General features: G+C 45.2%; 1 protein-coding gene across 2 annotated transcripts in view; it reads left to right on the top strand.

Annotated features, from left to right (window-relative positions):
• The window catches only part of LOC134358433 (pro-neuregulin-3, membrane-bound isoform-like), a 529163-nt gene that overhangs the window by 497140 nt on the left and 18648 nt on the right, over nucleotides 1–13375 (top strand). The window contains exons 3-4 of one of the 2 annotated variants that reach the window (XM_063070656.1): nucleotides 4871–4944; nucleotides 9294–9320. In XM_063070656.1, coding sequence (XP_062926726.1) covers nucleotides 4871–4944; nucleotides 9294–9320 — 101 coding nt within the window. The remainder of the gene's footprint in view (nucleotides 1–4870; nucleotides 4945–9293; nucleotides 9321–13375) is intronic. The other variant, XM_063070657.1, reaches the window with a different exon arrangement.

Here is a 13375-nt window from a genome sequence, read left to right as displayed (position 1 = left end):
AGTCTTCTATCAGTTTCTTGGACATTCTGACATCGAGTGAGAGGTTGTTGTTATTACACCACTCAGCCAAGTTCTTAGTCTCCCTCCTGTATGCTGATTCATCACCCCCTTTGATACAGCCCATAAGTGATGGCATCAGCAAACTTGAATATGGTGTTGGAGCTGTCCTTAGCCACACAGACTCAGGTGTAAAGTGAGTAGAGTGGGGGGCTAAGCACACAACCCTTGGTGCTCCTGTGCTGATGGAGATTGTGGAGAAGATTTTATTGCTAAACCAAACTGACTGGTGTCCTTACGTGAGGAATTCCAGGATCCAATTACACAAGGGGGTCTTGGAGTTTACTGATTAGTTTTGAGGGGAGGGTGGTGTTAAATGCCGAGCTGTAATTGACAAAGAGCATCCTGATGTATGCATCTTTGCCATCCAGATGTTCCAGTGTTGTGTGAAAAGCCAACAGGATAGCGTCTGCTGTAGATCTGTTGTTTAGATGGCAAATTGGAGTGGATCCAAGCCCCCACTCAGACAGGAGCTGATATGCTTCAACACCAGCCTCTCAAATCCGTGTGGATGTAACTGCCACTAGGCGATAGTCACGTAGAAAGGGTACCACGCTCTTTTTGCTCACCACACACTGCCAGAGCAAGAGTTTGAAGATATCCCTGAATACACCAGCCAGTTGGTCAGCACAGGTCTTCATAGTTGGCCAGGTACTCCGTCCGAGCCGGATGCTTTCCTTCGAATCGCCACACAGCCACTTTATGTTTCTCACATAAATTTATAACATAATTTATGTTAAAAACAGGAAGTTTTGAAAGGAAAATCAAATTTGACTTAGAAGCTTTCTCAGATTCAGCATGCAATCTAAAACTCTGACAAACTTCTATGGGTGCAGGAGGGTATCCCAACTAGTTGCATCACAGCCTGGTATGGAAACAATGAAGGCAAAGCTGACAAATAATAGTGACTACAGCCCAGTTCATTGCAGGAAAAAAAAACGTCCCCATCATTAGACACATCTACAAAAAGCACTGTCACAAGAAAAGCAGCCTCCATTATCAAGGAACACCCCCTCTCCATTCCCCCCGCATCCAGACCATGCTCTCTTCTCACTGCTGTCAGCGGGAAGGAGGTACAGGAGCCTTAGGTCCCATACCACCATGATAAGGAACAGTTATTATCCCTCCTGAACCAGTGTGAATAACTTCACTCACCTCAACAATGAACTGATTCCACAAACTATGGTCTCACTTTCAAGGATTCTACAATTGGTGTTCTCAGCATTACTTATTTACTGCTTTATTTTGTATTTGCACAGTTCATCATCTTTTGCACACTGGTTGTTGTTCATCTTTATTTGTATTTACATTTTCTTTGATACTATTGTATTTCTTTGTTCTACTCTGAATGCCTGCAAGAAATGTAGTAATGCATTTGGTAACATGTGCATACTCTGGTAGTAAATTTACCTTGAACTTTCAAATTAATTGGAGATTATAGAAATACCTGTGGATAAAGGAGTACCAGCCCTGTCGAAGGGTCTCAGCCGCAAATGTTGACCGTACTCTTTTCCACAGATGCTGCCTGGCCTGCTGAGTTCCTCCAGCATTTTGTGTGTGTTGCTCAGGTTTCCAGCGTCTGCAGATTCTCTCTAACTAGTGGATATGCTGTACTTCGAGTTACAGTAGCAGGTGGCACTGTGGCGCAGCTGCAGGTTCGACTTGGGTTCGATTCTGATCTTGGGAGCTGTTGGGAGCTTTCGGCGTGGAGTTTGTGTGCGCTTCCTGTGACCTGTGGATTTACTTTCATCTCACATCCCTAAGACAGTTGTGGGTCAGTAGGTTAATCAGTCACTGTGAATAATCGTCAGTGCGTAGGGAGCTGTGGAATTTGGGGGGAGTTGGTGGAAAAATGGAGAGGATAAAAAATGTAGAACTTGTATAAATATCTGGTTGATGGTCAGCAGAGACAGTAAGATGAAGGGTCTGTTTACCTTTTGTGTTTCTCCAAATCCCTCTGACATTTAATAAGGTGCAGCATTAAGATTATTGTGCAAGCTCAAATCTGATGGTGTAGGAGGAAGCATATTGGTGTGAACAGAAGATTGGCTGGCTAACAGAAAACAGGAAAGAGATATAAATGGGTCTTTTTCTGTTTGGCAAGATATAACAAGTGATGTGCCACAGGAATCAGTGCTGAAGCCTCAACGTTTTACAACTTACATAAATGATGTGAATGAAGGCTCTGAGGTGTGGTTATTAAACTTGCATTTGGTTTGTGAGAATTGACGGAGAAAGGAATTACTGTCTACCTCAAAACAATGCTTATGTCATAGGGCAGCTAACTATTAAAAACGTTGCTTTGAAGCAGAGATATTTGCACACCTCTGTTCTGTAGCATCACCTTCGGTACGATGAGATGGGAATGGTTTTTACAAATGTCAGCAATGAGACTGCAGCACAGAATGGTTCGGTTCAGCTCAGCTCAGGAGCTGATAGGAGACCATAAAAGAGATGGATCTCATCTCAGAAGTGAGGGACTTTCTTGTCAAGTCTAATCAGGAATCATGACAAAAAAAAGTGTCTTTATAATATTGATTATTTAAAATAATCACCTCAAAATTTCAGTGGTGGAAAAATAGTTTTTTAAATTAAATGTTGGAAGGAGATATACAGTGGTGTTTAAGAATGTCGCAACCAGGGGTTGATTTGAAAAAGAGTTTTTTGTCAGTTGGTATAGGGACTGTATTTTCTCTTTTTCTCAGTGTCACCCCTCACACGTGTGCTTTGTCCTTGGATTGTTTACCTTTGATGTCTGATTGTTTGTCTGTGCACCAGCTCTAGGTTTTCATTATGTTTTACAGGTGTCTCATTTGAGATCCTGAGGATTGTTAAACTTTGCTCTTAATCACTTGTATTCAATTTGGGATATTTTAACTTGCATGGTATTGTCAATGTTCGGAATTCCTATGTGCTCCAGTGTGTATTTCGGGGGGGGGGGCATGTCTACCCCTCTTGTTGGGTCGCCGAGGTCTCTTGTCAGGAGAAATTTAGACCGAGTTTTTCTGTGTATTGTGAGTGACTTCAGCTCGTCAAGGTTTTGTAGTGTCCGCCTGAGCTCTTGTTCATTTTACTAGTTAATTTTTGTAATGAATCTTTAGTTCTGTTGAAACCGCCGAAGTCTCTGTGATTCCTACACTGGAGTTCGCGAGTGATCCTCAGAAAGAGGCTGTTAGATAGGCAAGGAGTGGAGGGAGATGGATCACGTGCACGCAGCAGGGTTTTGAGTAATTCGCCATCATGTTCTGCACCAATATTATGGGCCGAAGGACTTGTCCTCTGCTGTCGTGTTCTACGTTCAGTGATATAACAAAAGTGGGTTGCAAAGAAAAAGTAAGGAGGCATAAAGAGATTAAGTGGGCAAAGAGCTGGCAAATAGAATCAGATGTGGGAAAATGAGAAATCACTCCTTTTGGCAGTGAAAATAAAAATGAAAAGGTGTAATCTGAACGGTGAGGAATTCCCGTGCTCGGTGATAGATAGAGAGGGATATTGGTCTAGTGCAGGATTTTCAAAAGGATCAAGTGGTGAGGGGAGCTAACAGAATGATTCTTTTTTTGTGAGGGCAATTGAATATTGAAATATGTCTCAGTTTTATTGGGTATGGTAGGACCAGATATGGGTATTGTGTAAGGAACGATGCGACTGTGTGGTAAACGTTTCAGCGAAGGTTAATTGGACTGATCACCAGAAGCGGGTGAGCTTTGTGAGATTACCAGTGCAGAGTAAGGCTCCTTCTTTGCCATCAAACACTCCCCAAGTGTGTGTAACACAGATTAGGTGGAAAATAGAGCTTCTTTCACTCAGGTTTCTCACTCTCTAAATTAATTATCGGATAAATTCACTGTAAAACTAAAATACCTTCCATTATCACAGTCAGTTTATCTTGTTTGCAGTCCCCAAGCTGTGTTCGGAATTAATCACAAGGTCTTAATCCTTGCTGGAGAGTGGATTGCAAAATCTACACTTTGCTTCTGGGTCTTGTCATATTACGGGGTCTGGTTTCAATAGGTTGAATAGGTACGTTGGATGTCAGGAAATGTATTCAATATACATCCTGAAATTCTTTGGGGTTTGGGTATCCGCTTCCATCTCTTACTGTTGGCTGACCGGGGCCCACTAGTATTCCAACCACCAGACCCAGAGGAGAGGAATTTTGCACTTTCATTGACACTTGCTGGGGTATCTGACTGTCTGGTCCAGCATCAAAGACCTGCCAGTGTCTTCTCGCGAAAGTGGTCCACTGACTGAAATTCAGGCATGGGGAGAGATTGGACAGGCTGGGACTTTATCCCTTGGATCTAGGAGATGGAGAGGTGACCTTCAAGAGGTGTATAAAATTATTCAGGGCATAGAAAGGATGAATGTTAACAGTCTTTCCCCCCAAGGAAAGGGAGCCAAACATGAGAGGACATAGATGTAAGATGAGGGGGGAAAGATTTAAACAGCACTTGAGGAGCAACTTTTTTACAGAGAGGTTGGAATGAGCTGCCAGAGGAAGTCATGTAGTCCGGTACAGTAATATTTAAAAGACACTTAGACAGGTACACAGATAGGAAAGATTTAAAAGGATGGGGACTAAATGAAAAGAAATGGGACTATCAGATGGCCCTGTTCTCAGCAAGAAGGAGTTGGGTGGAAGAGCATGTTTCTTTGCTATATTACTCAATGATTCTATGACACTCTATCTTATCTGTGGGACATTCACCTCAAGGCTCCATCTAACAATGTCTTGGACAAGCATCTCGAGAATGAGCACAGTCACCGTTCCCTGAGGCAGACATCATCACTCGTGCATTTGCTTTCTCCCCAGGTGCAAGGAAGGATACCAGGGTGTTCGTTGTGACCAGTACTTACCGAAAACTGACTCTATCCTATCTGACCCAAGTATGTGGAATGTTTTCTTCCTTCAATGTGAGTTTCTGATTGCAGCTGTTACTATGGAGATAACACTTAGCTGTAAAGGTTTAGAGTGGAATAAAGGGCAGAGAATTTCATGGCCTTGAGATAAACCAAACAGGAGAGCTTAGAGGTCATGTGATCCCAACAAGAGGTCATGTGATGCAGGATTGCCAATCACCCGGGCACTTTCAGATGGACAGTGTGCTCTCCACTAGTAAAACAACTCTCGTACAGTATTTAGGAGTCACAGAGACTGGCTCCAGTAGGCACGGTTACTGAAGGAGCCTTAGTGAACACTACGGTGTACGATGTTGTTTGGCTGACCAGCTCCAGTTGTTTCAATACACGCGAGCACACAACCTATCCAGCATGTGGCGCTGTTCAAGGAGTGCAAATGTTGAATGAAACATTCAATGCATAACAGCTATAGCCAGGTGCTTCTCTCTGTGCAAAGCCATCTATGTGACCGCCAGATGGGTTAGCAGTAAGATTATAATGAGATAACTGCTGGATTATAGTAGAATCAGGTTTAAAAAAGTCTCCCAGAAAAGCTACCCCCTCATACAGGTGAAAACAGACATACATAATTAGTCACAAGTGCACAACTAAACTATATTACTATATTCCCAAATTCGATTCACATTCAATCTGTATCATGTTTCCTCACTCACCGCGAGTGTCACAACACAGGTTGCACAGAAAGATCGCCATAAAGGAAGCATCTCTAGGGGTGTGACTTCCTTCACTACACCAGTTTCGGTTACGAGTGAGAAAAGATCCACAGTTCATCTGATGTCTTGGGTGAAAGTTATCCAGAAGAACCACAAATGAAATTGGTCTATTGTGATCAATGGCACATCCTGGTAAGCACCTTCCACGGGTGACAAGATCATCTTCAAATGGCAACCATGATCTCTGGCAACATGCTGTTCCTTCTGTTTTGCTTCTTTGAAACACAAGGGTGTGCCAATCTCTGACTTCACCAGATCCAAATGTTCTCTGAGACATCCGCCTATCAATAACTCAGTAGGCGTCTGTCCTCTGGTTGTGTATTGTATACAACTAGGGAAATCAGAAACTTACGTCTCAGTTTCTCCCATTTTCGTCGTCTTTAATCCTCCTTGACAGTCTGAATGGTCTTTTTACTCAACCGCTCAATGTGCCAGGACAGTACAAGTCCACGCTCTTGATCCTAATCCTTCCGATGAACGAGGAGATTCAGTGCTAATCGAGTTGCTTCTGTTGTCCTTTAAATTAGCTGGGAGAGCATGCGAAACAAAGGTCATCTCCAGCTTCATAATGGTTCCTGCGGGAACTGTTCCCCTCCACTCAGAATGAGCACCTGTGTGATCGTTGTTCCCATATGAGGAGTGGCAAAACCCATGGGTATGCTCAGCCAGGGCCAGGGGCTGGGAGAAGGTACTGGTGCATCTGTGTATTATTCCTAACATTGAGTATATTCCTTCGCTGTGACCAGTAACCATTCATACCAATCCCTACACTCTGACTGAGGCTATTAGAGGCCTCCCCTTGGATTCACCGAAAATAGCTTCTAAAAGCTTGTAGTCCATGAGGATTGTAATGCATTGGCCATTACAGTGTTCGTGAAACTTTGTAATTTCATACCCAATATTTACTGTACATCATCTTTGCCTTGTTTCACTGCTTTGATAAGGGACTTTAATGCAATATTAATTAGTCACTCAACTCCAATCTTTACTGACAGCAACTCTGCTTGGTGACCAGCTGCGAACCCACAGAACCTGTGAACTCAGCAGCAGCGGCCTCAGTTCTTAGAACACAGCTTTATCCACTTCTGTGTTCTATTGTGGGTCAGTAGTGATTTTCATCAAGACACCAGAAAGCACCCAAGGCAGGTGAGAAATCTTAAGCAGGCCTTCAACTCCGTCAGTGGTTGGACATGTTGCATCCAACCCTACTGTGTCCTGGTTTTCAGCTTGATGGTGTCTTCTAGTATCTCTATCCTAAGCATGGCGGATGGGGGCAGCAAAAATGCGCCTGCCTTATCCCAACTGTACTCTGGCACCTCAGAATCATCAAAGTACATCTTCTAGATTCTTATTTTGCTCCTGCTCTATTTTTCTAGGCACCTAAAATTTCCTCTGGATTGCTTCCAATGCCTGGCAGACCTTGGATCAGAATAGTAATTGTCCTCTTGAGAAGTCCCAGAGCTGCTGTTATGCCACATGAAAGCCTGGTGTATTAGTAGTATTAAGCCTATGGACCCGCACTCAGTTAGTTACTTTGTTAGTTACTTCCTCTGCATTATAAAGTGGCCACTCAGTGTGTTCGTGGTCTTCTGATGCTGTAGCCCATCCACTTCAAGGTTCAACGTGTCGTGCATTGAGAGATGCCCTTCTGAACGCCACTGCTGTACCGTCTGGTTATCTGAGTTGCTGTCGCCGTCCTGTCAGCTTGCACCGTTGTCTGGCTGTTCTCCTCTGTGATCACCCATTAATAAGGCATTTTTACCCACAGGACTGCCGCTGACTGGTCGCTTTTCATTTCTTGCACCATTCTTTGTAAATTCTAGAGACAGCTGTGCACGAAAATCCCAGGAGATCAGCTGTGTCTGAGATACTCAAACTGCCCCATCTGGCACCAACAATCATTCCACGGTCAAAGTCACTTAGATCACATTTCTTCCCCATTCTGATGTTTGGTCTGAACAACAACTGAACCTCTTGACCATGTCTGCATGCTTTTACGCATTGAGTTGCTGCCACATGATTGGCTGCTCAGATATTTGCAGGTTTGAAGGTGTACCTAATGAAATGGCTGCTGCTTGTATGTGTTCACTCATCAGATTCAAAATTAATTCTGATTTTTCCCTGCTTGTGTGCTCGAAAGTCCAGAGAGTGGACAACATCTTCCCTTCCACAACTTGTTTGCAAGAGAAAAGTTTCATTCTTTTGACTTCCGCAATGCATGATTGAGTGGAGCTGCTGGGAATGTCAAGGCCGGTGTGACTCAGACTGTGCGGCCACAATCCAGCCCAGTACAAAAAAAACGGATTCAGTAAGTCCTCCTCAGTAACTGTGCTGCTCCACAGGTCCAGGAAAAAAACTCCAAGCCTCTGAAACGAGCAGCGACGTTTCTAACTCATCCGCTACCACCCTTGTCGTTGATCAGAACAGCAGTCAAAGTGAAGTGGTTTCTGACAGTTGCTTCTCGTAAGTGCAACGCTGTTAAGTTTGTGTTGTCACCAACAGCCACTAGAGGGAACTGATGGCAGTATAATCACACCTCTTAAAGGGTCCTGTCCCAACACTTCACTCTCACACTCCGAAATCCCATGTGTCACACACATCCTCAAATAAAAGAACACACAGACACAGACATGCACACACACACACGGCTCACACACGCACACCACACTCTCAGACACCAGCTCCTCCATCACAAACACATACCACTCACCCACACCACTCGCACAAACACAAGTGGACACACTCATACACACGCTAAAACAAGTGCATAACACACACACACACACAGCCACTTTCAAGCACCAGCTCCCCCATCTCCCATACAGAATGCTGGGCCGAGTCTGGGGATTTTCACCCCCTTCTGTGGAATGGGGCTGAGGTGCAGCAAATGTAAGTTCCATCACAACACAAAAGCCGAGAGACGCTCTGGCCCATTAGGAAAAACAAATTCCATGCCTATTGGTGTCTAAGCTTCTGTCTCATTTATCAGTGACCATCAGGTTACCCAGACTAGAGTGGTCAGTGCATTGGAGGCAGATGGGTAACTTACAGTGCAGATTGTGTTTCTCTGAGCTTGGTCTGCAGGTGAACAGGGAGCTTCCCACTATTTCGCCAACAAAGGTACATTCTGCCTACCCTTCCACCATCCTCAGGTCCGCTGTGGTAAAGGATGGAGCTGTGTGTAACAATGATTAGTACAAGAGGCACTGATGGAAGGGAAAATCCTTCTCCTCTATAGGCCACATGAAGCTATTGTGGAAAGTGAGGCTTGAAAACTGTGAAGGTAAATGCATGATTGTGGATTTTTTTTTAAAACAGACCAATTCCTAGGATCGTTTCATCAATAAATCACATCTCTGCTCGATGAGGCCCCAATGATTCTGTGTCTTTACTGTCAGCAGCTGACAGGAAATAAGGTGATTCTGTGGTAGCAAGATGTTGAGGACTGGATAAATCCCAGTTTCTGGAATTGTGCAATGAACTCTCAGCCAACAGTCACAAGTTTTGTTGATTGCTGACTTTGTCTCCATCTCTCTCTCTCTCTCTTTTTCCCTTTCTTTTCCTTCCTCTTCCCTACCCTCTCCCTGAAATGTCTCAATACAGCAGAACATCTGGGAATAGAATTCATGGGTATGGACTCTCGGCTCTAGATGTACTCTCTCTGTGTGCATGTCAATCCTCTGATTTGCCGGTTTCTCCCTTTGTATTTCTACAGGTTTTTATCTGTGTTGTTATCTGAGTTGCTGCATCTCTGTGTGCATGTTCCCGTCTCCCTGTGCTCTCTGTCCTTGCTTGCTCTGCTCCATCTTCATGCCTCGATTCTGCCTGTGTCTCCATCTGAGTCAGCGTCCAACTGTGTTGTGCAGTCCAACATCAGTCTGGTGTGGTGAATGCCCCTCCCCGAGCCGTCCATCTGCGTGTTCTGCTCCAAAGTCTATCAGCTGGTGGGATTCCCTCTCTCTCGTAAGCTTTGTGAGTGTTGGCTTCAGAAACGGCAACGTTGATGGACAAGACTGAGCATTTAATCCAACACGGACCCTGTCCCATTTCTGCCGATTTCCTGTTTTGTGGCCATTCATCTCTCCTTTCCTGTATCCCACGCACCGTGTCCCTGTCAATCCACTCATGGCATTGATGCTTCCATGCCTTGCTGTCGGGGTTCGGAAGTTTGATGGAGTCACAAGGGAGGATTTCAACACTGTTCTGATTTGGACAGTAGAGGTATCAGTCATACATTCACAGGCACAGAGACAAACAGGAAAATGGCATCTCATACCAGAGGCCAGAGATTTTCCCCAAGGCTCATGGTGGGAGACTCAGGTGGTGTTTCTGCCTATTGAGGCTGAAAATTTCTGCCGAAGATTAGTTTAAAGCTTTGCAAAATCAGTCAGGTAATCGCGGACTCAACATCATCAACATTTCCATGACATCCAGATTGGCCGACCCTTCACCAACAACACTGAACTCACACTCTGACCCCACATACCGACCCTTCACCAATACTGCACCCACACTCGGACACCACCCACCGAAACGTAACAACACTGAACTCACACTCTGACCCCACACACCGACCCTTCACCAACACTGCACCCACACTCGGACACCACCCACTGAAACTTAACAACACTGAACTCACACTCTGACCCCACACACCGACCCTTCACCAATACTGCACCCACACTCGGACACCACCCACTGAAACTTAACAACACTGAACTCACACTCTGACCCCACACACCGACCCTTCACCAATACTGCACCCACACTCGGACAACACCCACTGAAACTTAACAACACTGAACTCACACTCTGACCCCTCACACCGACCTTTCTATAACCCTGACCCCAACAACAGTGAACCCATACTCTGACCCCTCGCAGTGACCGTTCACCAATACTGAACCCACACACTGACCACAACAACACTGAACCCACACCCTGACCCCTCACACCGACCCTTCACCAATACTGAAACCACACACTGACCTCTGACACCAACCCTTCGGCAACACTGATCCCACACTCTGACCCCAACTTCAGTGAACTCACACTCTGACCCCTCACTTTTTGTGTGGCTGCTACTTTTTCTCCAAGTGTTTATGCAAATCCCTTTCAAAGGTTTTCATTGACCATTGGTCAATCACTATTGGTATCACAGCCCAACCACTCACTCGCTGAAATAATTGTACTTCCTATTGTCTCAGATTATTTTATTGGTCACCTTTAACCTGCGCCTGTCTGTCCGTCGGCCTCCGCAGACAGCTTTTTGAAATACTTCCCGATTTGAAAAGAAACTCTATCAAATCTCCCTTTTACCTTGCCCAGAACAATCAGTGTCCCTCTACTCTCCACATCACTGGTCCCATTTCCTTGCAACCCAGTGAATCTGCAGTTCACCATTTCAATGGCCTTCTTGTCCTTAAAGGCTGGTGACCATAACACTCCAGATGGTGACAAGCCTGTGTTCTATAGCAAGGCTTAGTCTAACTTGCTGGCTTTTGTACTCAGTGCCTCAGTATATAAAGCACTGTATCCATTCACATTATAGCCTCACTCCACACTTCAAAGATTTGAGCAGAAGTACTCCCAGGCCTCTGGTTCTGCTGACCACTTGGAAATGTACCATCTCGGCTTCTGGTATTTATCCTCACATGGGTTCACAGCACAGCATTAAAATTCACTTATCACACCCGTCCCTTCCACCTGCACTCTCTGGAAATCACTGACACAGAATCCTACAGCACACACTTAGGCCTTTCAGCCTACTGTTTCCATGGTGACCATCATTGAGCAGAACCTGGTCCATGGCCTACTACGCCTCACCATCTTCCTCACTCCTTACCACACTGTCGAGCTTTGGTCCTTTGGCAAATTGTGTAGTGGTTACCCTGCATGCCCAGACTTAACTGATCCATGCCATAGGGAAATGGTTCAGGTGCCAAGCCTTGAAACGTGGCCAAGCGCCTCCCTCCAGCCTGAGAAAACAACTATGATCATTCCCCAATTCCTGTTGCAAAGCCAGTATTGTACCCATGTTCCTTTTACTCCCAGGGTTTCAGTTTTGCTGACGAGCATCTGATCAGATGCCTTCTGGAACCACATGTACACAAGAGCTAGAATCCACATCAACTTTGTCAGTGCCCAGTCAGCAGTCAGTCAGTCAGTATTTGGCCATCACATATGTCTGCCCCCTCCCCTTCATTAGTGTGTGCTTACCCGGCGGTAATTAATTGTCAGCCAGATTAATATTTCTGAAAGCTTGTAATTATTCATTTAAGCCGTCCATCCTGTGATTACTAGGTTAATCTCTGTCCTTCTCTGTGTTACATTTGCAATCCTTAGAGTGAACAGAAGTGTAAAATAACATTTAGCATTTATCTCAACGACTCCTCTGCTTCCTCTAATAGATCAGAATTTTGGTCCCTAATCACTGCTCCCACCATCTGATAAACCATTGATTGATTATGCTGCTGCAGATTTGAATGCCTCTTTATGCAAACTGCTAATTTATTCCTGCACTGACTCTTTACCTCTCTAATATTATCTTTCAGCTCTGCCCCTTTATTCACCCTGATTCCCTCTCTTTGTTATTAAGCTTTGTCACCCTTTGTCATCCAGTTGTCTCCAAGTCACAGAATTATACAGTACAGAAACAGGCCCTTCAGCCCATCAAATCTGTGCCATCTATCAAGCGCCATCAAGCACCCATTTACACCAATCCCATTTCATTCTTCTCACAATCCCATCATCTTCCCCTGGGTAACACACCTCCCAAGACAACACACACAGAATGTTGCAGGAACTCAGCAGCGCTGCTGGCAACTATGGAAATGAATAAGCAGTCTACATTTTGGTCCGAGGCACTTTTTCAGGACCGAAAAGAAGAGGGGAGGGAGAGGGATTTTTTTTATACACCGGAAGGAGAAATTGGTATTCGTATCATCCAGTCGGAGGCTAACCAGACAGAATCTATGATGTTGCTCCTTCACCCTGAGGGGGCCTCGTCGTGCCACAAGACCGACATGTCGGAACAGGAATGGGAGTCAGAATTAAAATGTTTGGCCACCGGGAAGTTCCACTTTTTCCCTATGCTCCCTTCTTCTACTCCCCACTATGGCCTCCTCTTCTCACCTATCACCTCTCCCTTGGTCCCTTCCTCCTTCCCGTTCTCCAGTGGTCCACTCTCTTCTCCTCTCAGATTCCTTCCCCTCCAGCCCTTTACCTTTCCTACATACCTGGCTTCACCTATCACCTTCCAGCTACCCTCCTTCCCCTGCCTCCTTTTTATTCCTGTGTCTTCCCCCTTCCTTTCCAGTCCTGAAGAAAGGCTTTGGCCCAAAACGCTTATTCATTTCCATAGATGCTGCCTGACATGCTGAGTTCTTCAGGCACTTTGTGCATGTTGCTTTGGTTTAAGAGTATCTGCAGACCTTCTCATGTTGATAACCTCCACATTATTGGAAGGTGGGAGGGAAGCAGGGCATCTGGGGAAACCCCCTGATCACAGTGAGAATGTGCAAGCTCCCGTCCTGATGTTGGACCCTGATTACATGGCTCAGTTCTCGGTCCTCCCAGGATATTGGCTCACCTCCTGGCCTGACCTTGGACCCTGATTACATGGCTCAGTTCTCGGTCCTCCCAGGACATTGGCTCACCTCCTGGCCTGACCTTGGACCCTGATT

This window comes from Mobula hypostoma, chromosome 18 (assembly GCF_963921235.1).
Source record: "Mobula hypostoma chromosome 18, sMobHyp1.1, whole genome shotgun sequence".
Classification (NCBI taxonomy): Eukaryota; Metazoa; Chordata; class Chondrichthyes; order Myliobatiformes; family Myliobatidae; genus Mobula; species Mobula hypostoma.
Note: the sequence above shows the minus strand (reverse complement) of the source record. Positions and strands in the feature narration are given on the sequence as shown.